This window comes from Aspergillus welwitschiae, assembly GCF_003344945.1.
Source record: "Aspergillus welwitschiae strain CBS 139.54b unplaced genomic scaffold BDQ94scaffold_2, whole genome shotgun sequence".
Classification (NCBI taxonomy): Eukaryota; Fungi; Ascomycota; class Eurotiomycetes; order Eurotiales; family Aspergillaceae; genus Aspergillus; species Aspergillus welwitschiae.
In genome coordinates this window covers 39294-62013 of record NW_020798696.1, presented here as the reverse complement: position 1 = coordinate 62013, position 22720 = coordinate 39294, and the positions used below count along the sequence as shown (strand labels likewise).

Sequence of the window (22720 nt, the reverse complement as noted above, 5' to 3'; positions counted from 1 at the left end):
TCTGGCGCTTCCAGAAGTGTAGCCTTGCTATAGCAAAGAGCGACCAGATTATCCATGGCTACTAAGCCCCACTCCGAGTTATGGGTTCGTTATTGGTCGCTTCAAAATGGCATATTTTACATCCTAATATGGGCCTCTGCCCCACGCTGCTTGACACCCCAACCTCCTCTTTCGGCGACGCAAGGCAGGACTCTCAGGCTACTGAGCATAATGCGTCCACTAGAGCCTCATGAGCGTGGAAACAAATATGACACCATGGACAAGGAAGGGAGTTGACTTGAAGGAGCTACATAGAGGTGAAACGAAGATTCAGCTCGCTCTCGGCGGATTTGCGATTCCGGGGCCATCCATTTGGTTGTAGTGATGCGTTTCATCTTTCATTACCTTGAAGGTTTCGTGAAACAGTGAACATACAAAATACAGTAAGCCCCGCTTGTTCCATGGAGGTATATATATTCTTATCCGCTTCACAGCTTACTATCCCGCGCAGTGACCAACCGCTCATCCTGAGCGAACTGGTAATAATACTCCAGACACCCAGGATTGAGTAGCGTGCCAGACGGCTTGATCCGCTTACCTGATACGATCTGCTTAACCGGGAGCTCCACCTTCTTTCCATTGACGGTGACCTGACAGTGAATTTCGTTAGTGTCGACGATTTATGCCACTACATAGTCACAAGTCTAGATAGGTACGTACCGGAATTTTCAGCAGTCTCGAAGATAAAGCTCGGAACATGACGGCTGCTCAGTCTCTGACGAATGGCGGCCTTCACCCTGGCAACTAAGTCCGGTGTGAAACTGGCCCCAGTCTTCAGTAATAAGAACAGCATCACCCGCTCATCGGTATCTTGAGGTCGCCGCTGGCCGACACAGAGTGAGTCCGTGATTTCGTTTGGGAATTCCGCTTCGAGGACCTGATAGATCTCCGACGACCCGAAGCGGACTCCAGATGGGTTCAGGACGCCGTCTGCCCGGCCGTGGAAGAATAGTTGTCGGGTTTGAGGATGGATGGAAACAAAGTCGCCATGCGTCCAGACATCTGGTGATATCCCCGGTTAGTAAGAGGATGGTGAAGATAGAGAACGTCGGGATGGGTAGGGAATTTAACTCAAGGACGTGAATGAACTTACTGTCGAATCGAGCAAAATAGGCATCATGGTACCGTCTACTCCCATCTGGGCCCCAGAAACAAGCAGGCATGTTGGGGAAAGCGGCGGTGGCTACCAGCTCACCCGCGACGCCAACCTCTACAGACCTTCCCTTCGCGCCAGCTCCTTCAATGCTGGCGTCGTAGACGTCAACCGGGATACCGAGGCTTATTCCAGCGCAGCCACCCACGTGAACAGGGAGGAGGGAGTTCCCTATTCCAAAGCACCCGGCCAGATCAGTTCCTCCGGAAATGTTATTCAACCGTACATGTGGTGGGAAGCCCTGGTCGTAGAACCACTCGAACAGAGCGTCGGGGAGCACCATCCCCGTGCTGGTCACAATTTTTAACGAGCTCAAATCGGCAATCTGTCGCGGCTGGATTTTTGCGCGTTGAAGCTCGTACATGTAGCGCGGGGATGTGCCGAAATGAGTTACCCTGACAGGTCAGCTTTCGTTGGAGCTTTGCGTAACAGAAGTATATTGTTATTGCTTACCGCTGTTGCTCTGCAAGCCGAATCAACGATTCAAGCCGCGGCATGAATGGACTGCCATCATAAAGAACAACCCGGGACCCGAACAAAAGGCTTTGGATAGCTGAGACATACATAATCCAGCCGGTTGTGGTGTACTGCAACGTCGTACTGGACTCGTCCAGCTCCGAATGCAGGTGCCCTTCTTTAAAAGCACTGATGAGCACCCCGCCGACCGAGTGCGCAATGCACTTGGGCTGACCGGTGGTGCCTGATGAATAGACGATCAAAAAGGGATCGCGGAAGGGTATGCGTGTGAACTCAAGCCGGTCATCGCTAGATTTGGCCAAGAAATCTCCAAGCAGCTGCGCCTTGGGTATCTTGCTGATATCCAACGGCCGGGAAGCAAAGCGCGGTTAAGAGACCACCCCACGGAATTCCTGCACAGAACGCATCCCGTCCACGACCGCCTCCATTTTAGTTCGGAGGTCAATCGTCTTGCCGTTGTAGACGGCCTGGTCGTCCATGAACAAGAACCGAGGCTTGATCTGTACGAGCCGGTCCAGAATTCCCTTCACCCCCATTTCCGTAGAGCTGGAAGAGAAAAGGGCCCCCAACGCGGTCGAAGCTAGGAACACGAGCAGGGTGTCAATGCTGTTACTCGCACAAACGGCGATGCGATCGCCCTTCTGCACCCCGTTGGCCTTCATGGCCTGGAGCAAACGTCCGGTGCGCTTTCGGAGCTCACCCCACGTCAGGGACACGTGTGATTCGGAGATGCCCTCGCGGACCTCAACCACCGCGATCTTCGCATCTTCCTTTCCTCTCGTGGATGGACCATTCGGACTGGCTGAGAATAACAGATTTTCGGCAAAGTTCAACCGGATACCGGTAAACCACTGGGGGATACTGTCCATTCGAGCCGATTGATCGACAACGGCGGTATAACTTCCCTCGTGGATGAGATTGAAGTTCTTCCAACAGAAATCCCAAAAGGTCGTTGGTTGTGTGATGGAGAATTCGTAGAGATCATGGTAGTCCTACCGCATTCTTTAGTCCAGGCTCGTCAGAAAGGCCTGGTGTGTATATCGATCTGGTTCACCGACCTTGAAACCTTTCCCGATGTGCTGCTCTAGAGCCCTTCGGAAGCGTCCCATGTGGGTAGACTCCGGGTCCGGATGCTTCCAGAGCATGCGTGGGGAGACTTGAGTCGCCATTGACCGAGTGAGAGTGAAGTAGGTGGCTAGCAGGTGTTCTGGATAGAGGAAACCTCTCGGGATGGCAGGGGTACTTTAGTATATGGAGAGGGGCTGGGTTATACCTCGGGTAAGCGTCCGCCATGCGGGACCTATCCCTTGATGCGGGCCGCAATTACAAGGGTCCGATATGTGACATACACGCTGTTCAAGGTTATATACGTTATCTGTGTAGTCTACAAAAATAAAACTCCTTTCATCTACAGGCTACATTATCGAGTTCGTCGTCGCTGTCACAGGCCGCAGCAACGAATCGGTCGGGCTTGAAAACAACATCCTTCCCCGGGCTGTCCCACAGGAGTTCTCCATTGTGCTTGCGGGGCTCCGGACGATTGACACACAGTGGGGACTGCACGGACTCCTCTGCAATGACTGACCGGAACAGACGGCCTTGAATCAGGTCCAGATCCGGGTACGGCCTGCCGGCTTGAACGAATGTGCGGGGGTCGAAATATGTCGCCTCGTCCGCACGCAGGTAGAGACTCGTTGCGATGCTAACACTGCTCAATTGCTCCATAGCCAATCGTAATCCATTCATGTCGCGAAGTAATACGACGACGACTTGGAAGACGGACTGATCGGCCTTGTCAAATATGCGGTCTACTCAGAGAACTGGAGGCTTAGCGTACACCGCCAAAAACATTCTACAGAGTTATGGCGAACGGTGTCAAACAGTCCACAACAAAAAATCAATTGCCTCCTATTTAGCCAGGATTCGCTGACCATCTTTCTCGATGCCGACAAAGTCGTTGGCACGATGTTGAAGGTGAAGGACTATAAATAGAATTGAGACTCGATATCCTGCGTCGAGTGGTGGATGGGCTCCTTGCTATAGATCCCGTCGAAGGAAAGTCTTTTGCGGTCGGCGATCGTCACCAACGGGCCAGCAGCTATGGCATTCGCCAGCTCTTTCACGGAAACGGCGTTGGGCAAGGCTGCTGCTCTGGAGCCTTATAAACGTGACGGGGTTTATAGGACATCTATCGTCAAGAGACTCCCAGCTGCTTACCGTTCGAAGTCTTCTAGCCTAGCCGCTTCGAAGGCGCCTCCTTGCGGGGACCCTTCCGCACATCATACACGCAGTAGCTGGGCCCGTATCCGCGGTACCAAATTTTTACTCATTGGTCTGGTACGCAATTTGAAACCCAAAGTCAGCATAAATGATAGATTTCATCTAAATTAGCGATTGGTAGTGGGCATGTGATAACTTCTTTGGATTGATATGGGTAGCTGGAGTGATTCTCCTGCAGCCAGCTGGACTGGGACTTCTGGTCTTTCCCATCGCCTCGGTGCCGAGAAGCAATCCTCCGGAGTTCGCTAGATTGTAGATGTGGATATGTTGGGTTCTCTGCAATGAGGGCTTCTGCTGATATAAACAGTCGAGTGCTGGTAGGGCCTATTCTGATACCTGGTGGGGTGTTTATAAGCGTCAGCCGTCGTTCAGCGATTGTCCCCACATCTTTGGATAGGTCCCACCCCTTCATCGCCAGGATCAAAATGCGTGACAAATCCGGCCGTCCATGATCGTGCAGGTCACACACTTCCGTTCTATTTCAAAATTCTGTGCTGAATATATTCCTCCCTACCAAATTCCATCTACTCTCAATGGCTACGTTCAAACAGCTGGTTCGATTCGCCGTCGGTGATCAGACACACTATGGTGAGCTGATCAACACCGACGGCAATAAGTACACGGTGCAGCAGTTCGATGGTACTCCCTTCGACAAATTGCTTTTGACAGACAAAACATACACTGTGACTGATGTATGTTATGCCAGCCTTGCAATTACTCTCACTCAAATCTCACAATGAACGATCAATTAGCTTCTACCGCCCGTCCCGAGTACTCCCCTGGTTATCTGTATCGGCCTCAACTACAAACAACACGCGAAGGAGGCCAGTGTAAGCCTCTCCCCACTCAAGTCACACAAACCCGTCTCCCTGACTAACGATCTGTATAGTTGGATGTGCCGACCTACCCTCCAGTCTTCACCAAACCCGCCGACGCCCTCGCGGGTCCCTTTGAAACCATCCCCATCCACCGTGATGCCCAATCCCACCTCGACTACGAGGGCGAATTGACTGTCGTCATTGGCAAAGATGCAAAGAATGTCTCTGCAGAGGATGCTCTCGACTATGTTCTCGGATACACCGCGGGGAATGATCTCTCGGCGCGCAACTTCCAGATGCCGGAGGCGTCGGGGGGTCAATTCTGCTACGCCAAGTCATTCGATAAATTTGCTCCCATTGGACATGTTCTTGTCAGCGCGCAAGAGGTGCAAGACCCGCAGCAGCTGAGCCTGGTCACCAAGGTGAACGGAGTGGTCAAACAGACCACCAATACCAGTGATATGATTTGGGGTGTGCGCGAAATCGTTAGTCATCTGTCGCGCGGAATGACCCTGAGAAAGGGCACGCTCATCATGACTGGCACCCCGCCGGGAGTGGGCTTTTTCCGGAAGGAATTCTTGCAAGATGGAGATGTGGTGGAGGTCAAGTTGGGAGGTGTGGCGAGTGTGAAGAATAAGATGAAATATCTGTAGTCAGAGAACCGGGAGTTATAGATTTTATGTGTGTATTTTAAGACTCGTATAGGCGCCGATGCAGGAAAGTACAAGACAGCCACCCATCTCCTAATAGCATCACATAGGCTTACACACAATTGGAAACCTCTCTCGCCATGTAGCAGATTATTCTAGTTTAGTCGACAAGCATTTCCATCATAGTTGCATCCGGCGTCCAGGCATATGTGCATCAGACTGCCTACATCCTGGTCAATACGCCGTTATTGCCAGAGCGCTATTCGAGTCAATTTTCCTTCTCCATTGTGACTTGCGTCAATGGACATACGGAGGCAGGCATTGACTTCTGCAGCCTCTCAAACATACTAATCCGTGATCCATTGACCCCAGGAACAGACTACTAATAGAGCAAGTCTGCAAGAGGAGAAGGGCATTAATGGCTTTTTCTTTATGGGCGAAATGTAGGCACATGGATAAGCGGAAAAACGGACTGAAACTGCTTGAAATACGCATGAAGGCAAAAGTCCTACCAATATGGTTCATCAGTGAGGATTGCTTGAGTTTGGAGGCGGGTAAGAAACACCTACCAAGAATCCAGTGGTTGGCAATATCCTTGGCTGTACACGTTGTTGAAGACTCTCGACCAGCTTTTACCGGCAGGATGCGTCTGCCAGCATGTGTGTATGACCGCGGTCACGGTCACTGCTGCCGGGACGCCTGTACTCTGACCGCGGGCGTAGTCGCAAAAACAGGCGGTAGACTTGTATTTATGAAGCTATTCTAAATGTAGCCAGGAAAGATGTTGACAAACCGTAGGTACAGCCTGTGTATGTGACAAATGTAGAATGGTGGAGAGAGTTATGCGAAAGTAATCTGGATATAAAGCTGTTGGGATTACCAGCTTAGTACTGTTTACAGCGTGAATACTCCCACTTATCTGAGTTATGTACCCGTCCAATACTCTGCATCCATACGGCGAGAACGGAATCTTAGCAAGACTTCGTATACCCAGACTTGAGTCTTGAATCTGAAGTTGTAAGTAATGCATTTGCTATGGTGTTTCGAGGGTGCCCTGGTCGGCAAGGAACTACGTTACTCAGTAATGGCCAGCAAGGCTTCAGTGTTGGGACAACACCCGAATGGAATGGGGCGGCAATGGTCACGGATAGCCTACCGCTTTCTACCCGCAGACAGACAGTATATGGATGCGGGGACTAAGTCTTCCACTACCAACCTCGGCACGGACTCATGACGTTAGACTCATGGTAGAGTCTAGTTCCATAATTGGGCATTTGGCAATTTGTAATTGAGATTATGGATAGGAAGGTGTTCTGTAGGGAAGAGACGTTTTTGGAATGGAAAAAGGCACCACATTGTATCATAGAGTATCATAGTCCCCACGTGGGGCCTATAGTTCAAATTATTGGATCGACGGCAGAGATTCGCCTAGTAGATCAATCTTGAGCGCTAACGTTGGATGGAGAGGGTTCAGAAGCAACTACTCGAGAGTTTCCGCTACCCCTCGAAGCATCCATATCCTACACCGTGACTCGAAGGCACAAGTCTGCGATTTGAGATGACTGTCTTCGAAGAGATGCTCATGGAGATCCATGTGGACGATGAATGTAATCTAAGGGTATTGAGGCTCGAGAGAAAGTGGAAGATAATATGAATGGTCGACCACATTGGAAGCCCTCCAAGGTATTTAAAAACATGCTCGGGGATAGATATCTACAGGGAGAGCATTAGGACAGTAGGACGCAACCTATAAGGTAGCCTGTTGTTATACCTGATATGGAAGAAACGAAATACATGGTTTAAATTCCCAAGTACCACTCTGCTATTGATGTGCTGCAGCCCATTCTGCCACCTCATAAGTTGGTGCACACCATATGTCTGGATCGTTGCTCACTCGCGCAACAACTGCTTCAATAACCGCACGGGTCTCGGGTGACGTGTGGAGAAAAGGATGGAAAAGAATATCAATGAAGGCCCCCTTCTCAACTGCAGCATCGATCTGGTCAAAGAGCGCCTGCTGAAAAGCTTCGCAAGTGAAGACAGACTTTTGCTCTCCGTATTCAGCTCTAAGAAAGTCGAATGCATCTAGGATGTAGAACGCATCGACAGCCCTCCATTGAAACGGCAGAGTCACGAAGCCATCTTTGTCCGTGCTGATATCTTGGCCCAGAATTGAAGCATACTTGATTCCGTGACGACGGAGCAAATCCTTGGTACCGGCGTTCATCGATCCGCCGGGAGGGCGGAAGCCTTTGTAACAGACACCAAGCTCCTGCGCTATTGGGAGGCTCTTGTTTATGATTTCTTCTTCTTGTAGGGGTGACAGGGTTTTCCACTCCTCGTGCTGATATGCGTGATATCCAATTTCATGGCCACGACTCTGGACCTCGCTGAGCATCTTTGGGTACGTCTGAATACCCCATGCTTCCATGAAATATGTCACTTTCACGTCGTGCTTGTCAAGAATGTCGAGAATAATCGGGGTCACCTCCAGTACCGACGGATGCTGTCCCACGGGTTTCTCCTTCGGCCATGCTCCTACTCCGACGTCTCTTGATTCACCCACATTATCAAATGTGATGCTCACTGCAGCTTTTGCACTGCCTGGCCAAGAAGTGGGAGGCATTGGGCGGGGTGGGTGCGGTTGGAAGTGGGTGTTGTGTCTATCGGTCGGTGAAGACGGCGCTCTGTATGTGAGAGAAGATTTGCGGACATGTGTATATCTTACCGTTCATCAAAGCTTGCGGGCTCCTGTTATATACCGGCATTATTTCCGGGCTTTGAAGCGGGTACTATCAGGGATTCTTCACTGCAACACGTAGGCCCCGCACACAAATCACCCAAACTGGTCTTGGCCCCGCAACCGGCAATTCTTCAAGACTTTGCCTGGCTGGGTGACCCCATGCCATTGTGATCTGCGGGACTTCCAGTGAGGGACTACAGAATATGCGAAGGCCCCGCCAGGTATCAGATAAAGATAAGAATCAGGCCGTGGCCTTTGCTAGGTCAAGCCAAATTACACATTCTATCCTTCTTCATTCTGTGGACTCTGCAATCTCTTAATTCTTCTCTACGAAAATGGCCCCTTCCACTTCTACAGCACCTGGAGGTCTGAACCACTATGCCTACGCTACCAACGATATGGTCAAAACACACAAATTCTGGACAGAGGTCATGCGCTGTAAATTCCTTGGAGCGCAGCGTCAGGGTGGGGAGCCTGATAAATACAGTGGAGAGACCTTGGGGAGCTTCCTGCATTGCTTCTATGGCCTAGCGGACGGGTCAGCCGTGGCCTTTTTCGAACTCGCCAACAACTTTACGAAGACAGACGATGGCATCCCCGCCTTTACAAAGCACCTCGCTCTGTCGGTCAATTCCCGCGATGAGTTGTATGACTGGATGGCCCATTTCAAATCTTGCGGGGTCGATGTCAAGGGCGAAATCGATCACGATGGTCTTTGGTACTCCATCTACGTCATAGACCCGAATGGCCAGATGGTGGAACTTACATGGCAATCACGGCCATTTAATGAAAAGGATGTTGAGGAAGGGCTGGAGATTATGAGGCAGTGGCGAGAAGACAAGGCTGGGGGTAAATTATCCACTTAACAACCACTTGTCAGAACAGGGCATCTCGTATCGATTGGCGGGACTTCACCACCCATACCAAAATACCCTGGTCATCCTTGTACCTCGCTTTTAGATGCCAATTTGGACCTGAGAACTCCGAAATAGCGATGACAAACGATCTTAAATAGAACCATTAAATCGGTAGATATAGGTGAATTCAAGTCCTATCAACCGTTTAGATGAAGCAGTGTAATACTCCAAAATCCATTCGAATCAAGAACCCATGGAAGCCATATACGAATATCAAGGGAAACAGTAACTGGATGGCAAATTTTACAGTGCGAATTAAAATATATAGAAATAGAAGACACATTAAAGCACCGTTAGTCTGTCTGAATATCCAATCTGTTGGAGAACTGGGGCGCTCATTTGGTATATTATGTGAACTTGGAAGAGTACGGCTTGGACATATATAATTAGACGGGGTATTTTACCAAGAACATAGGGATGGTAAACTGTGATGACTGTAGTAGCAAAAATACATTAAATGACTAATCACAAAATACTTAGCAAGGCCGTTTCGCCTCAACGACCAAGGCTATTTACGGAGCATATGTTAATACTCTGTTGATTCCGGTCGAGATATAACAGATGGTTTTGCTGCTGCTCGGGGAACCACCTCCAAAATGCCAAGAGTTCACCAAATCACAAGCTTTCCGCGCCTCCAGCGCAACGCCATGGTTTATCGACCAAGAGTGTTTCATCTTAGGGGCCTTTGGCTCGAATTCATAGGTTACGCCCACATGAGATTGTCTTATGATTGTATTGTCGATAGACATAAGTCGCGTCTACCTGAACAGCGTCCTGTCTGAACTACTGTCGCTATTCCTTGTCTCGCATTCCCACCTATGCTAACCGAGATAAAAAGTTGTGGTATTCTATTCAACCTTGATTACAAAATCGTCACCTCGATCTCTTGCAGTAGGCTTTGGTCTTCCTTATTTGGAAACATGGCTTGTATTACCATAAAGCTTTCCAGCGAAAAAAAACTCAGATGCGCAATGCTCTGTGTTTTGTCTGGGTAGAGAAGGCGGAATACATCTTCATGACTCAGCCTGTCTCCGTCAAGGCGATACTTGGTAGGGTGAGTATATGGTATTAGATAAACTCACGTAGTACTTATGAATATATTTGCTGGACAATCCAAATATTGAAACAATCGATCTTTTGAACAATGGTCCTTTTCAACGGCCATCGCTCGAAAAATAGGATGGGAAATCACATGATATGAGCCAGGAAATGGCAGAGTGCGGTGAGTGTATTAATCATCATCGCTGCTGAGCAATCAGGTATTCACCAGCAACCTTTTTCTGCCTCTGCCGGACCTGCATCATTGCTCACGCTGCGCCATCTGCGATTTTCGCTGGTATTGAATATGGATGAAGTTAGATCGGTGGACGATACGCCAGTCTCACCAACGCGCAGAAAGAAAGCCCGGGTATGTCCTTACTGCAAGCGATCCTTCCGTCGCCACGAGCACCTCCAAAGACATCTCCGAATCCGTTAGTATAGCCGCCTAGAAAGTATGCGTTTCAATGTTGAACTAAGGAGTAAAATCATAGACACTAATGAAAAACCGTACCAATGCGATTGTGGGGCGACCTTTAGCAGACGTGATCTTCTGAAGCGCCATCAAAGTATTGGCCATGCTCCGAACACCCCATCATCACAGCCTTTCTCGTCCTTACCTGCGGTCTACGAACCCAACAATGTTCTATCTAATAAGGATGAAACCTACTTGGGCGTGAGGCCTCCATTATTGGAGTCGACGGAGTCCTTAATTACACAAGTAGGTTCAAGCGGCCGTAATGGCCAAGTGGAAGAGGAAAGGCTTGAAGGTACGTCAAGTCCTTATTGCTGGGTGACTTAACAGAAAGCCTCGCTACCAAGCTCTTAAGGACTATTTCACGATACTAAACATATACAGCCAATCTACTGTTCAACCCCCAGGACCTTTCAGTTTTCCAAGACCTGGACATGTTCAATAACAACCTGGGACTTAACGACGACTGGTATTTTCCATCTGAGCCAAGCCTTGTTAGAATATTTCCTGGAGACTTTGCGTCTAATAACATGCCAACAACATCCATCGCCAATCCACCCAATGGTCATCCTTCAGGTGCAGAACAAATACTGAGCAAGCTTCCAACTGACAGAGAAGCTGTTGGTAAGCTTCCTTCACATGACACTCGACACCTTGATTGCAAATCCTAAGCATGGATTGTAGCGGAGTTCGGAGTCCTCACTTTTCCAATACTCGTGGTTACGAATCACCATAGAGAACGTCTTTCCGAGACGTTGATGCTTTGCCATTCCACTCACGCAGCTAACAATCTACCATCCTGCCACTCGCTATCAAGATTCATCAATGGGTTCTTTGATGGTTTCTATCCCCACCTACCGATGGTGCACATTCCAACATTCAAGATCGAGGAATGTGAACCAGAAATGCTACTGGCTATGTGTGCTCTCGGTGCAGAATCTCGGCACGAGAATCGCAAAGCAGCATTGTTATTTCATGCAGCGAAGGACATACTGCATGCACGGGGTAAAGAGTGGGCAGATATTGAAATCGCTTCAGGTGCCTCAGAAGGAAGCTCAACATTTCCAAACCAGCGAGCCTTCAATTCCACCGACAAAATAATGCAGTGTCGTAGATATATGCGTGAAGCCCGGTGCGCGTTTCTCCTCGTTGCGTTTGCGACCTGGCAACGCGAGGAAAGCATACACCGCGAGGCTTTCGATCTCCAGAGCTTCCTGGCTAGATGCGTTAGAGAGTCACAATTGAAAGAGGCCGATGATTCTTCAGTTACCAATGCTGACAGCTGGCATTTGTGGATCCAGCAAGAAACCGACAGGAGGGTAAAACTCTTCTCTTTCTCTTTTTTGACTCTTCAGTCTATAGCATTTGGTACACCACCAGCCATCCTGGCCGATGAAATCAACGTTCGTCTCCCATGTAGCTGCCTCGAATGGATTGCTCCGAACGAGCAGAAGTGGAAACACGTTCGAAGACCTGGCCATCAGGAGCAGATGTTGTTCCAAGATGCTCTATGTCACGTTATGAAGAATACACGAGATACTAATTTGAAAGGCACCCTCCCGGTTCCTTCACCGTTGTCGAACTACATCCTATTACACGCCATTATCCAGCGGATCTTGCTCGCATATCACACCCTTGGCCCATATAATGATGTGAATAACACCGTACTAAATGGGCAAAAGGAAGTCATGCGGTACGCGATCTCCCATCTGTTCAACAGCTACATTCCCCTAACCACTAACGTGGCTACCTTTCTCCTAGCAACTCTCTTTATGCATGGACCTCTCTTTGGCAACAAGCACCTGAATCGAGTCTGGACCCTCGAAATCCCAATGGCCCTGTGACATATACTTCAACTGCCCTGCTGGGTGTTGCATATATTCGACTTGGCCTCGATTTAGGCTCATATAGAATTCTTCAGTCTCGCGATGCTAGAGAAATAGCAAACCGACTGTTACAAATACCTCGTTTGCCATCTGGCCCTCACCTTCTCCCAGCAATTCTACATGCGACGCATGCTCTCAGCATCCCTGTCAAATTAGGGGTAAATTATGTGGCTCGAAGCCATGCGTTCGTCTGGAGCGTACAACACTCTCTTTGTGGACTGGAGTTCGCGATCTTTCTCAGTAAATGGCTGCTTTGTATTGCCGACAACCAGACCCGAAGACCACTAGATGGTAGGTTATTTTATCCCAAGGGGTACCCGGTCCTTGCTGAGTTCAAACCCTTGGAGAGGATTGATATTTTCTAATACGTATTACCAGAACATGAAGCGCGGCTCGTAAATTGGATCAGCGATATTGTGGAAGAAGGACGAACATCAGCAGATGAGGATCTGTGGTCTCGGCCTTCAGATCTGTCCGATTGTTCTTACCTAGGGTTTGCCGTCGTAAAGTTATGGGCCCGTCTGATCAAGGGAAATGGCCAATGGTCATTATTCGAGGTTGTTGGTGATGGACTGGACCTCTATGCCAACACTTGTGAGCAGAACCTTATCAATTCTCAGACAGCTATGTCCGAGTCACGTTAAATGTTATTGAGATTCTATATACGCTATAAACAATCCAAAATATTCTGGATATCTCAGTACCTACCATCAAATCTCGCGACTGAACTTCGACCTCCGCCGCAATGCCTCCCCATAGCGATACAGGACATGAATCCCGACCACACAGCCAATAGTTAACCCAGCCAAGAGACTGCACCCTGGACCCAAACCCAAATTCTCGTAGAGTGGCCGCGAGAACATCACAGAACCACAGGCAAAAGCACTTCGAGTAAAGTCAGTGGCAGCAAAGACACTCGCCGCATAGTGTGGATGACAAGCAGGTATATACAGAAACACACACTGCATTATAATGAAGACACATCCGGGGTAGATGACAATGCCGATGGTAGGGACAATCCAATGGACATCAGATCTGGCCGCCCAGCCAAAGAGGAAAAGCCCAATAGACGGCCCAAAGCATGCAAAAAGAGCGGGCACCAAGACATCCTCAGGCTTTTTAAGACCACTGCTTCGTACAGTTGGCGCATAGACGCGGTGGATGTAGAAGTTGTAGACGAGGAAGGAAATGATCGATCCAACCACAATGGCGAGGAAAGCGACTCCCATTTCTCCTAGGTTGAAACCGTATATTCCTTGGTATACTATTGGGAAGGCTTCGAAGAAGGAGTAGTAAATGCCGTACGTGAGAGAGGTGTAGCAGTTCAGGAATAGGATGGCCGGGTCCAGAAGGGTGATTTTTGAGGGGATGAGTAGCGACTCTCGGAGGACAGCATGGAAGGACGTATCTCCTTGACGGATATCAGCCACTGTCTGGTATTTGTGTGTTCCGGGTTTGTTGTTCTTTTCCAAGCAACGGGCACGGCGATGTAAGATTGTAGCTGAGCTAGTTTCGGGGAGGAGTAGAAGGAGGATGAGGATTGGAGCAGAGGCGATCAGGATCTCCCACATTGAGAACCGCCATCCAAGAACTGGGATGGCAAACCCAGCCACTAACACACCAATAGCAGGTGCACAAAAGACAGACAGTACCCAGGTCGTCATTGCATGAGGCAATACATCGGAGGAATAAATGTCCGCAATTGAGGCGCCACCAGTAGCGAGACAAGGGCTTCCGAAGAATCCTTGGAGGAAGCGAAGAACGTAGAAGCCAGTAGCGGAAGGGCTCAAAGCCGTGGGTATGCTTAATATGCAGTAAAAGATGAAGGATATAACGTATGGGAGGCTACGGCCTATACGCGGGATCTCACTGAGGGGACTGAAGAACATGGGGCCTGCACCGTAACCTAGACTAAATAACAGTCAGTAACTTATCCGGGGCAGCGGGGAAGTAAATGCTTAAATGAAATGTGCTTACACGTAAAGAGCGAGTCCTAGGGATGATTCGGCTTTGTTCACATGATATTCCTCGATGAAGGCATTTTCGCTCGGTGTGTAGATTGGTGCGGACATGTAGACCACAAAGCTGTACGCACCAATGACACCAAGGATATATGCTTTCTTAAATTGAGACCAGTTATGGGGGTTCTCTTCGTCATCGGCAGAATACCATTCCACGCAAATGATTTTTTCGTTGCTAAGCGGTAGGGGTTTCATCTCGACAGTATCTATCCAGCCTTCTTGCTCTTCGGCATACGCCAAACAGGATGGTCGACAGATTAGACGCAAAGTCTGGCCGAGGAAGCTATCTCGTATCCATTGGACAGGCATTTGATCGGGAGAATCAGCTCGGTGCCGAGAACAGATATGGCGATTAGACGAAGGCACAATCTAATCTAATTGTGAGCAGAGTTGGAAAATTCGGGCAGAAGTCTTCTGAGAAAGGGATTACATGCTTAAAGCATTTTTATCTCAGGGATTTCGAATGGCATCACGTCAAACATATTGATTTGTCAATGAGGATTTACAACAGTGAAGCTGATTAATTTTTTTTTTGTGGAGGCGTTATTGGAGATGTTTGGAGTTAGTCGACATTATGATACTGATCTGCTTATTAACTTCGGTCTGTCACCATATATGACGAGCTTTTGCAGTGTAAAGGTAGAAGGCTGTAATGGAAGGGTCACTTCATAAGCCACTGCCTGCTTACATTCTTTCAGAATGGACTGTTGTATAACTGATGGCTGTTATTGTTGGCAGTGAATGAGAGAAAGTTTAAGGATCAAAAACAACCCCCAGGCCGATAGTGGTAATAGTAACTGATATAACATGATGTAGGGACATGGTATTCGCCTAGACACACGACAGCGCTTCAGTGGTTTACTTTCAGTCTCTGTGAGCACCTCAGATGCGGATGTAGCGAAATTTGTAATCACCTCCAAAATGGTCCGAGTACCTCCAAACAAGTGGGCCCAAATCAAGTGGGTCACTAGATCTATTGAGTTTTCGAAAACCCTTCTTTGGTTTTCCGGCACGTAAAAAGCCACCAATAAATCAGCCATCTTTTATGGTAGTCTGGGCAAAAGATGCCTGATAGACATGCCAGAATCCTAAGATATGAGTGAACAGCTGTACAAAAGCATTTTGGAAATTCCTGGAACACGTGATTCTATGATGCGGGTAAATTTCGAAGATAGTTTCGAGATCAGTCGGAATAGCTTTATAGTGGTATTCATAAAATCATTAGTTTTAGGAATGACTCTACCCGGTTAATTTGAGTGAAACAAAAGTAGAAGTAAAAACAGGTATCTTCAGTTGATATATGCCCTATAGCATTCCAAGAGCATCAATACGTCACTGGGTATTGATCTCAGCTACGATTACTAAATCTGAGTCGAACAACTTGGCGTGGAGGTGGTGTTGGAGACGCTCAGAGGTGTTTTATATTTAGTCTCCAAATGCAAATTCTACATATACAGCGAAATTTGACAGATATCTACGGAAAACGTATTCTTAATTCAGCACATATCTCAATTTTCTATCGAACCTGCTGCTCTGCAAACCGAGTTATCTCGACAATAATACGTCCACGCCGGTCAACATGTGCTCCAAACTTTTCCAGCCTCTTCAGATCGGCAAAGCCAATCTTGAGCACCGAGTAGTCATGGCACCACTCACTCGATTCCGCGCGGACTCCCAACATGTCCCACTCCCCATGGCAACAACATACTATGAGCAACGTGCTTCAGTTCCGGGCACTATGCTCATCGCAGAAGCAACACTGATCTCACCCTCAGCTGGCGGACTTCCTCATGCGCCTGGAATATGGAACCAAGAACAGGTTCACGGCTGGAAAAAGATTACTGAGGCGGTGCATAAGAAAGGAAGCTTCATTTTCTGTCAACTAATTGCTGTTGGCAGAGCCGCTGACCCAGCTCAGTTGCATGCAGAAGGTGGTCATGTGCTGCATGCTCCTAGTCCGATTCCTATTGAGCCGGGGATGCCGGTTCCCAAGGAGCTAGATGAACTCGAGGTGCAGGGAATCATCAATGACTTCTCAATGGCCGCGAAAAACGCTATTCGTGCTGGTTTTGACGGCGTTGAGATCCACGGGGCTAATGGGTACTTGGTCGACCAGTTCCTCCAAGACGTTTCTAATAAGAGAAACGATAAATGGGGTGGTAGTATCCCCAACAGAGCACGATTTGGATTGGAGGTCGCCAAAGCAGTGGCCGATGTCATTGGTGCTGACCGACTCGGCTTTCGCCTCAGTCCGTGGAACACATGGCAGAGCATGAAGATGGTCGATCCTGTGCCTCAATTCACCTACTTCGTGGAGCGCCTGCAACAGCTAGGACTGGCCTACCTCCATGTAATTGAGTCTCGCGTCATCAATAACGTGGACTGCGAAAATGAGGGCAGTATCAAGTTCCTACTCGACGTTTGGGGGAAATCAGCGCCTGTGATTGTTGCCGGCGGATATAGACCAGAGAATGTAGAAAATGCTTTGGAGGAAGAATACAAGAACTACAAGGTTGCAGTCGCCTTCGGCCGTCATTTTATCGCCAATCCTGACTTGCCATTTCGCATTCGTCATGACGTTCATCTTAACCCTTACGACCGAGAGAGTTTCTATACGCCTTTGCAAGAGAATGGCTACACAGATTATCCCTTCAGTGCGGAATTTATTGAAAGCAAAACTAAATGCTGATTTTGAACCCATACATGCGCTCGACGTGGTACTCGTGGAATGTAGATGAATGTTGAGTAGTTGGGCATTAAGAAAAGGAGCGAGAGCACAACCTTCTAAGTTTACAATATACCAGATAAGGCAAAGGATATGGCTCCGTGTCACCTAGGTTCAAGGTTCCGGCACATCTGTCGTATACAAGGAGCCAACCACTTTTTATGTCCCACATTATCGAAGAACCCAAATCTTGCCTGCTGTAGTCAGAGGAAAGTAATTGATGCTTTAGTATTTCAGACATAATAGGTCAGGCTATATATACAACGAAAAGAAAAAGTTCATTTCTAAGAAACTTGCTTCTTCGTTAAGCCACTTCGAAAATTATTTTCGATGGGTGCTACTTTGTTCCCGATCTGCACCAACTTCAAATTACACTACTGGCAGGGTAGGATCATGGACAGCAGCAGAAACCTATGTTCCACAGGCCCAACACTTCAAATGAGAGGATTATTTATGCTTCGAATGATTGCAGGTAAACAACCGATTTGTTTCTTTATCAGCGTTAAGAACCTTCATGGAGCGAGAACACCTAAATAAAGACATGGATAGTAGGGAAATCGAACGGCCAGATGGAAGATCACAAACTCTGTGCGAGTTATTTTGCAAGAGACGTGTTCCAATCAGCCATCCCCGGATCATCCCCATGTTCAATGAGTTGCATGACTATGGGAAGATTTATTTCATTATGGGCATTCCCAAAAGCAATATCAGAGGAGTGGAATGAAAGAGGGTCCAGGGTCTCTGTGGCCATCAGTTTGGATATCACTTTGAAATGGAACACCCACAGATAAACGCAAGTTTTCATTGTAATGAAGCAATCGCCCGTAGAGATCATGTATATGTCTCTAGACAGCCACTTGATTTATTCCATAGATCTTCTATTGCGGAGCCGAAAATTATGGCAACAAGTATTGGCTGGTGTAATACACTCGCTGTTGCTCGGTGCAAGTCACATGAACATGCCTCTGCGGTGGATACGTATCGGAGGCCGCACCCCATACTCTTCCCTTCTTCAACCTTACTACCTGCGTTCAATACACACATCTTCTTTTCAAATTGAGGTTGATCCGGTACATTACACCTGTCTTAAATTAGAGATTTATTCGATCAGGAAGTCAGGGTTTGGATTGCGCGGAATGAAGATTTCTATAGTATACATTTTCAGAGAAGTATACGACTGTCAGATTTGAGTTTTATAAGAAATAATATTTAGAAAGATTCTCTATAATTGACCGACGAATAGTTTGAAGATATATAAAATAAAAATATAATATGTTATATAAAATTTCTGACATACTCGCTCCGAAAGAAAGTATTGAAAATTTTTAATTAGAATTTATCCGTTGAATAATCAGTATAGTCTATAATTTATTTGATTCTATTATAGAGATTATACTTACTTATCTTAGATCTAGATCAGAGATTTTTTTACCATTTACTCAGAATGTTATTATAGGTGGAATTTCAGGAGATTTCGAGTATCCCGAGATTTTTGAACTAAAAGTGTATATATTGAGACACATAGCAACCAGGCGGGGTTGGATTTTATTGATTCTTGACCTCACTTTCTTTGCTTCTACGGAGAGATCAAATCAAAGACTTTCTCCACATGATGCGGGGTGATCCATTTTCATATCTTCGTCCTTGTCGGAAAGCGGGATTGTCCAAGTAGGGCTCAACCACTGGTGCCGCATTCCTTGGACCTTTAGTATATGTGAAAAGAATCAAATTCGATTGAGCAACGTATAGGAACCGTTCTTTGAATGCATTTTCTATCAACCAATTCATCGAAAGTGTATTTACCGACATGTGTACCCTCCGTCGACCACAATGTCAGCGCCCGTTGTGTACGTGCTAGCATCACTGGCGAGGTACAGATAGACACCTTTCAACTCGCGAGGGTCTGCATCACGCTTGAGGGGTGTAAGGCTATACCACGCCTCCTTCATTTCAAAGGAACAGTCTCCACTGATTGGGGTGTCAATGTAGCCAGGGCTAACACAGTTCACGCGAGCAAAACTGGCCCATTCCACGGCGAGAGACTTGGCAAGGTGAATAACACCAGCTTTGCAAGCATTATAGCAAGCCTATAGCGCTTTTAGTTAAGCGCGAACCTCAGGGCAAACTTCTGGGTAAATCGCAACTGACCTGCTCTTGGGGTACATTCGCCGCATGACCCGACATGGATGCCGTGAAAATCATGTTACCAAAGCCCTGCTTCTGGAAGATTGTGCCGGCGACGCGAGCGCAGTAATATGCGCCAGAGAAATCTATATCAACCACGCGCTGCCAGTCCTCCAATTTGTCATCTAGGCCACCAGCCTTGGATGGAATACCCGCATTTGCAATCATGACATCCAAACGGCCGAAGTCGCGGACGACGGCGTCAGTCATTGCTTGTACCTATTCAAAAGATTATAATGAGTCTCATAATTGAGCTTCTCTGGGAAGGAGGGCATTGTACCTCAGTGAAGTTCTGCACAGCGCATTTATACGCCTTTGCCCTAACACCAAAGTTTTCCTGGAGTGCGCCAGCCAGAGAATCTGCATGGGGAGATGTATTATACCAGAGGGCAATGTTGGCACCGGCTTCAGCTAGACCACGAGCGACGTTGTAGCCGATTCCACCGGTACCACCAGTGATGATAACAACTTTTCCTTGTAGGCTGAACATTTTGAAGACACTGTCCGAAAGTGTCGGGTTCGGTCGCCGAATGCTCTTTTGGTCAGCCATGCTGGGTACGTATCGAGAATAATTCTAGGACTGTGAAATTTGACGGGTTGTCGGGTCTATTTGTCAATGAAAAGAAATCTTAATTGACATGGACCTCGCCTTCTCTCATATAACTGCTCCATAAGAGAGGCCTTTGAAGTCGACTCAGATCATCTCCGTGCCACGGAGGTAGCTGTCCGCATGGGAAAAAGAAAAGCCATATGGAGATCTTAGGGCAATCGCAGCCGAACGACGAGCGGGATGCTATTCCAAGGTGAACGGATGCCACCGTCCGATGTAACGGAGTATCCAGTCCGGTGTGACTAATCACCGGTTGGTTAACGTTAACTCAGTTAACTAACTAGTTAGTTCTCATTGCCCCGAACCCCATGGGGAAAGCTCGTAGCAATTAGAGTTCAAGCCCCGTTTTTCATGGCGGTAACCATCCTTGTTTGAGGGGGAAACCTTTCATATATTACTACGGTACCCAGCGTGATGCAATCACGTTGTCCGATTTCAAACCTTGGGCTTACTTGAACAATGAGAAATCAAGACATCGTTGGTGAGGCCCTGGCCTCTGTCCTTCCTCAATATGGTCGCCCTTGGTATCGGGTATCTCATTTACTACATCTCAATCTCATTCTGCTCATTCCGTTACTATCATCGTCAGTGGCTGGATATGATGGTAAGTCTATGGATCTGCATTTGGGATGGAACTCTCTCACGCTTTCTTTTTTGCTGGTAGGCTCTCTTATGAATGCTCTACAGTCCATCGCTGAGTGGAACGACTATTTCGGCAACCCCTCTGGCTCGGTTTTGGGAGTTGTAAATGCGGCCCAGTCTATCGGGAGCGTCATCTCGTTGCCCTTTGTCGCTGTCTTGTCGGACAGAATTGGAAGACGCCTAACCTTGCTTTCCGGTGCAATCGTGATCATCATCGCCTCTATTATTCAAGCAGCGTCAGTTCATTATGGCATTTTGTATTTTCACGTGTGTTGGTTGGCGTCGGCTCGATGCTGGTCGTGCAGCCGTCGCCCATGTTGATCACTGAACTGGCGTATCCAACTCACCGAGGGAAGTACACCAGCGCTTTCTGGACCATGTACTATCTTGGAGCTATTCTGGCCTCATGGGCCTCATATGGAACTCAAATGCACCTCAATAAATCCAGTTGGAGCTGGAGAGTTCCATCAATACTTCAAGCTGGATTTCCGATCGTTCAGGTTCTCTTCTGGTGGGCTGTTCCGGAGTCACCACGGTTGTTCTCCCTCAACCCTTGACTTTCGCGTACTAACAGCCATATAGGTGGTTAATCGCCAATGGACAGCCGGAAGAGGCTGAAGAATTACTTGCCCGATTCCATACTGCCGGGGACACTTCGCACCCTCTGATACAATTCGAAATGGCTGAGATCGGGCGTACTATCGAAATGGAGAGTCAAGCCGCGGAGACCAAATGGACAACGTTGGTTAAGACTCCTGGAAACCGCAAGCGCACATTTATCGCAGTCAGCATTGGTGCCTTTGCACAATGGAACGTAAGTATATCTAGACCTCATTTCCCTTTGGCAGGAAGATTAACCACTTAATACAGGGCGTTGCGGTCGTATCTTACTATCTCACACTCGTTCTCGACACGGTCGGTATCAAAGATCCAAGCACTCAGACAATGATCAATGGCCTGCTGCAAGTATTTAACTTCATTGCAGCTGGCAGTGCTGCTATGTTGGTTGACCGATTGGGTCGTCGTACCCTGTTTCTTTGGTCGGCTTCGGGAATGCTCCTTTCCTTCATAATATGGACTGCCTGCTCAGCTGTCTTTGACAGCACTCAGGGCAAGCCCCTTGGTAATACGGTGATTGCATTTGTCTTCATTTTCTTCTTCCATTACGACATCGCCTATACACCGTTGCTATTGGGCTATCCAACTGAGATCTTTCCGTATTCCATCCGAAGCAAGGGACTGACTGTTGAGCTATTAAGTGTATACGGCTCCCTTATTATACTGGCATTCGTCAACCCGATCGCTCTCGATAGTATCGGCTGGCATTACTACATCTTTTTCTGTTGTTTTGATGTAGTGGTATTGGCAGTAACTTGGCTTGCCTTTCCCGAGACGAAGAGCCATTCACTTGAAGAGATTGCCGAAGTATTTGACGGGCCATTACCTGCTACGAGCGGGATTGTTTTTGCCAAGGATGACGATGCGGTCGGGAAATGTGAACATACTGAGCATGCGGCATAACATGGGCTGGTGGGCAAGGCCGAGCGAGATGGGATCCAAGATTATTGTGCTTTCAGAAACCCTAATAAACCCTCCGAAACATGCGGACACCTTGCCAACTTAAATTCCGTTAACTATTCTCGTACAATTGCCGCTATGAGAGATTCAGGTCCCAGGTTCTTGTAAGGATTCTTGACGTGCGCATTTGTTGGAACGTGATCCCAGGAGATAACTAGTAGTCGAGGTCGCGTGACCCGGAAACCCCGCAACCTCGTACTCCACCGCTCCGTCCGAGCGCGCCTAGATAGCGAGAATCAAGCGTTTATCACGTCTTCAATATAGACCTAATACGTCAGTTCAACAGTTAGACAAAGGCCCGATGGAGCAAAACACCCTTGCTCCACCTGCGAAGAGAAGCAATACGATTATAGCGGTCTCGAAGCAGCCGGATGCCAAATTCCGATGCCTTGCGCTCCCTGGACCAGGGCAAGTGAAGTTGTGGAAGTGAAACTAAGCTACGGACACCCGGAGTCCGCCCGGCCCCAGTTGTCCGACTGACAAG

General features: G+C 48.0%; 9 protein-coding genes across 9 annotated transcripts; 5 read left to right on the top strand and 4 right to left on the bottom strand.

The window, feature by feature from the left end:
- Window positions 1–467: 467 nt before the first annotated feature.
- BDQ94DRAFT_156338 (acetoacetyl-CoA synthase) lies at window positions 468–2838 on the bottom strand (the record flags this gene model as incomplete). Its single annotated transcript, XM_026768614.1, has 6 exons — window positions 468–629; window positions 680–1041; window positions 1133–1587; window positions 1646–2001; window positions 2047–2661; window positions 2728–2838. 6 exons carry the CDS (start codon window positions 2836–2838, stop codon window positions 468–470), a joined length of 2061 nt encoding a protein of 686 aa, XP_026631335.1.
- A 1644-nt stretch (window positions 2839–4482) lies between these two features.
- Window positions 4483–5467, top strand: BDQ94DRAFT_179468 (fumarylacetoacetate hydrolase family protein; the record flags this gene model as incomplete). The annotated part of the gene is made up of 3 exons (XM_026773392.1): window positions 4483–4641; window positions 4702–4779; window positions 4839–5467. 3 exons carry the CDS (start codon window positions 4483–4485, stop codon window positions 5418–5420), a joined length of 819 nt encoding a protein of 272 aa, XP_026631334.1. The 3' UTR covers window positions 5421–5467.
- A 1772-nt stretch (window positions 5468–7239) lies between these two features.
- On the bottom strand, window positions 7240–8043 carry BDQ94DRAFT_165466 (polysaccharide deacetylase; the record flags this gene model as incomplete). The annotated part of the gene is made up of 1 exon (XM_026770313.1): window positions 7240–8043. The coding sequence occupies one exon, from the start codon at window positions 8041–8043 to the stop codon at window positions 7240–7242; it is 804 nt and encodes a 267-aa protein (XP_026631333.1).
- A 452-nt stretch (window positions 8044–8495) lies between these two features.
- Window positions 8496–9026, top strand: BDQ94DRAFT_165465 (VOC family protein; the record flags this gene model as incomplete). The annotated part of the gene is made up of 1 exon (XM_026770312.1): window positions 8496–9026. One exon carries the CDS (start codon window positions 8496–8498, stop codon window positions 9024–9026), a length of 531 nt encoding a protein of 176 aa, XP_026631332.1.
- A 1015-nt stretch (window positions 9027–10041) lies between these two features.
- Window positions 10042–13120, top strand: BDQ94DRAFT_179467 (transcription factor domain-containing protein; the record flags this gene model as incomplete). Its single annotated transcript, XM_026773391.1, has 7 exons — window positions 10042–10131; window positions 10437–10549; window positions 10656–10885; window positions 10975–11214; window positions 11275–12283; window positions 12352–12767; window positions 12855–13120. The coding sequence occupies 7 exons, from the start codon at window positions 10042–10044 to the stop codon at window positions 13118–13120; spliced, it is 2364 nt and encodes a 787-aa protein (XP_026631331.1).
- Window positions 13121–13186: 66 nt separating this feature from the next.
- BDQ94DRAFT_156335 (MFS transporter) lies at window positions 13187–14806 on the bottom strand (the record flags this gene model as incomplete). The annotated part of the gene is made up of 2 exons (XM_026768613.1): window positions 13187–14387; window positions 14454–14806. The coding sequence occupies 2 exons, from the start codon at window positions 14804–14806 to the stop codon at window positions 13187–13189; spliced, it is 1554 nt and encodes a 517-aa protein (XP_026631330.1).
- Window positions 14807–16076: 1270 nt separating this feature from the next.
- On the top strand, window positions 16077–17186 carry BDQ94DRAFT_165462 (alkene reductase; the record flags this gene model as incomplete). Its single annotated transcript, XM_026770311.1, has 1 exon — window positions 16077–17186. The coding sequence occupies one exon, from the start codon at window positions 16077–16079 to the stop codon at window positions 17184–17186; it is 1110 nt and encodes a 369-aa protein (XP_026631329.1).
- A 1835-nt stretch (window positions 17187–19021) lies between these two features.
- BDQ94DRAFT_165461 (NAD(P)-binding protein) lies at window positions 19022–19956 on the bottom strand (the record flags this gene model as incomplete). The annotated part of the gene is made up of 3 exons (XM_026770310.1): window positions 19022–19309; window positions 19371–19625; window positions 19687–19956. 3 exons carry the CDS (start codon window positions 19954–19956, stop codon window positions 19022–19024), a joined length of 813 nt encoding a protein of 270 aa, XP_026631328.1.
- Window positions 19957–20475: 519 nt separating this feature from the next.
- On the top strand, window positions 20476–22179 carry BDQ94DRAFT_156332 (sugar transporter; the record flags this gene model as incomplete). Its single annotated transcript, XM_026768612.1, has 5 exons — window positions 20476–20620; window positions 20681–20925; window positions 20964–21193; window positions 21241–21472; window positions 21529–22179. The coding sequence occupies 5 exons, from the start codon at window positions 20476–20478 to the stop codon at window positions 22177–22179; spliced, it is 1503 nt and encodes a 500-aa protein (XP_026631327.1).
- Window positions 22180–22720: the final 541 nt, after the last annotated feature.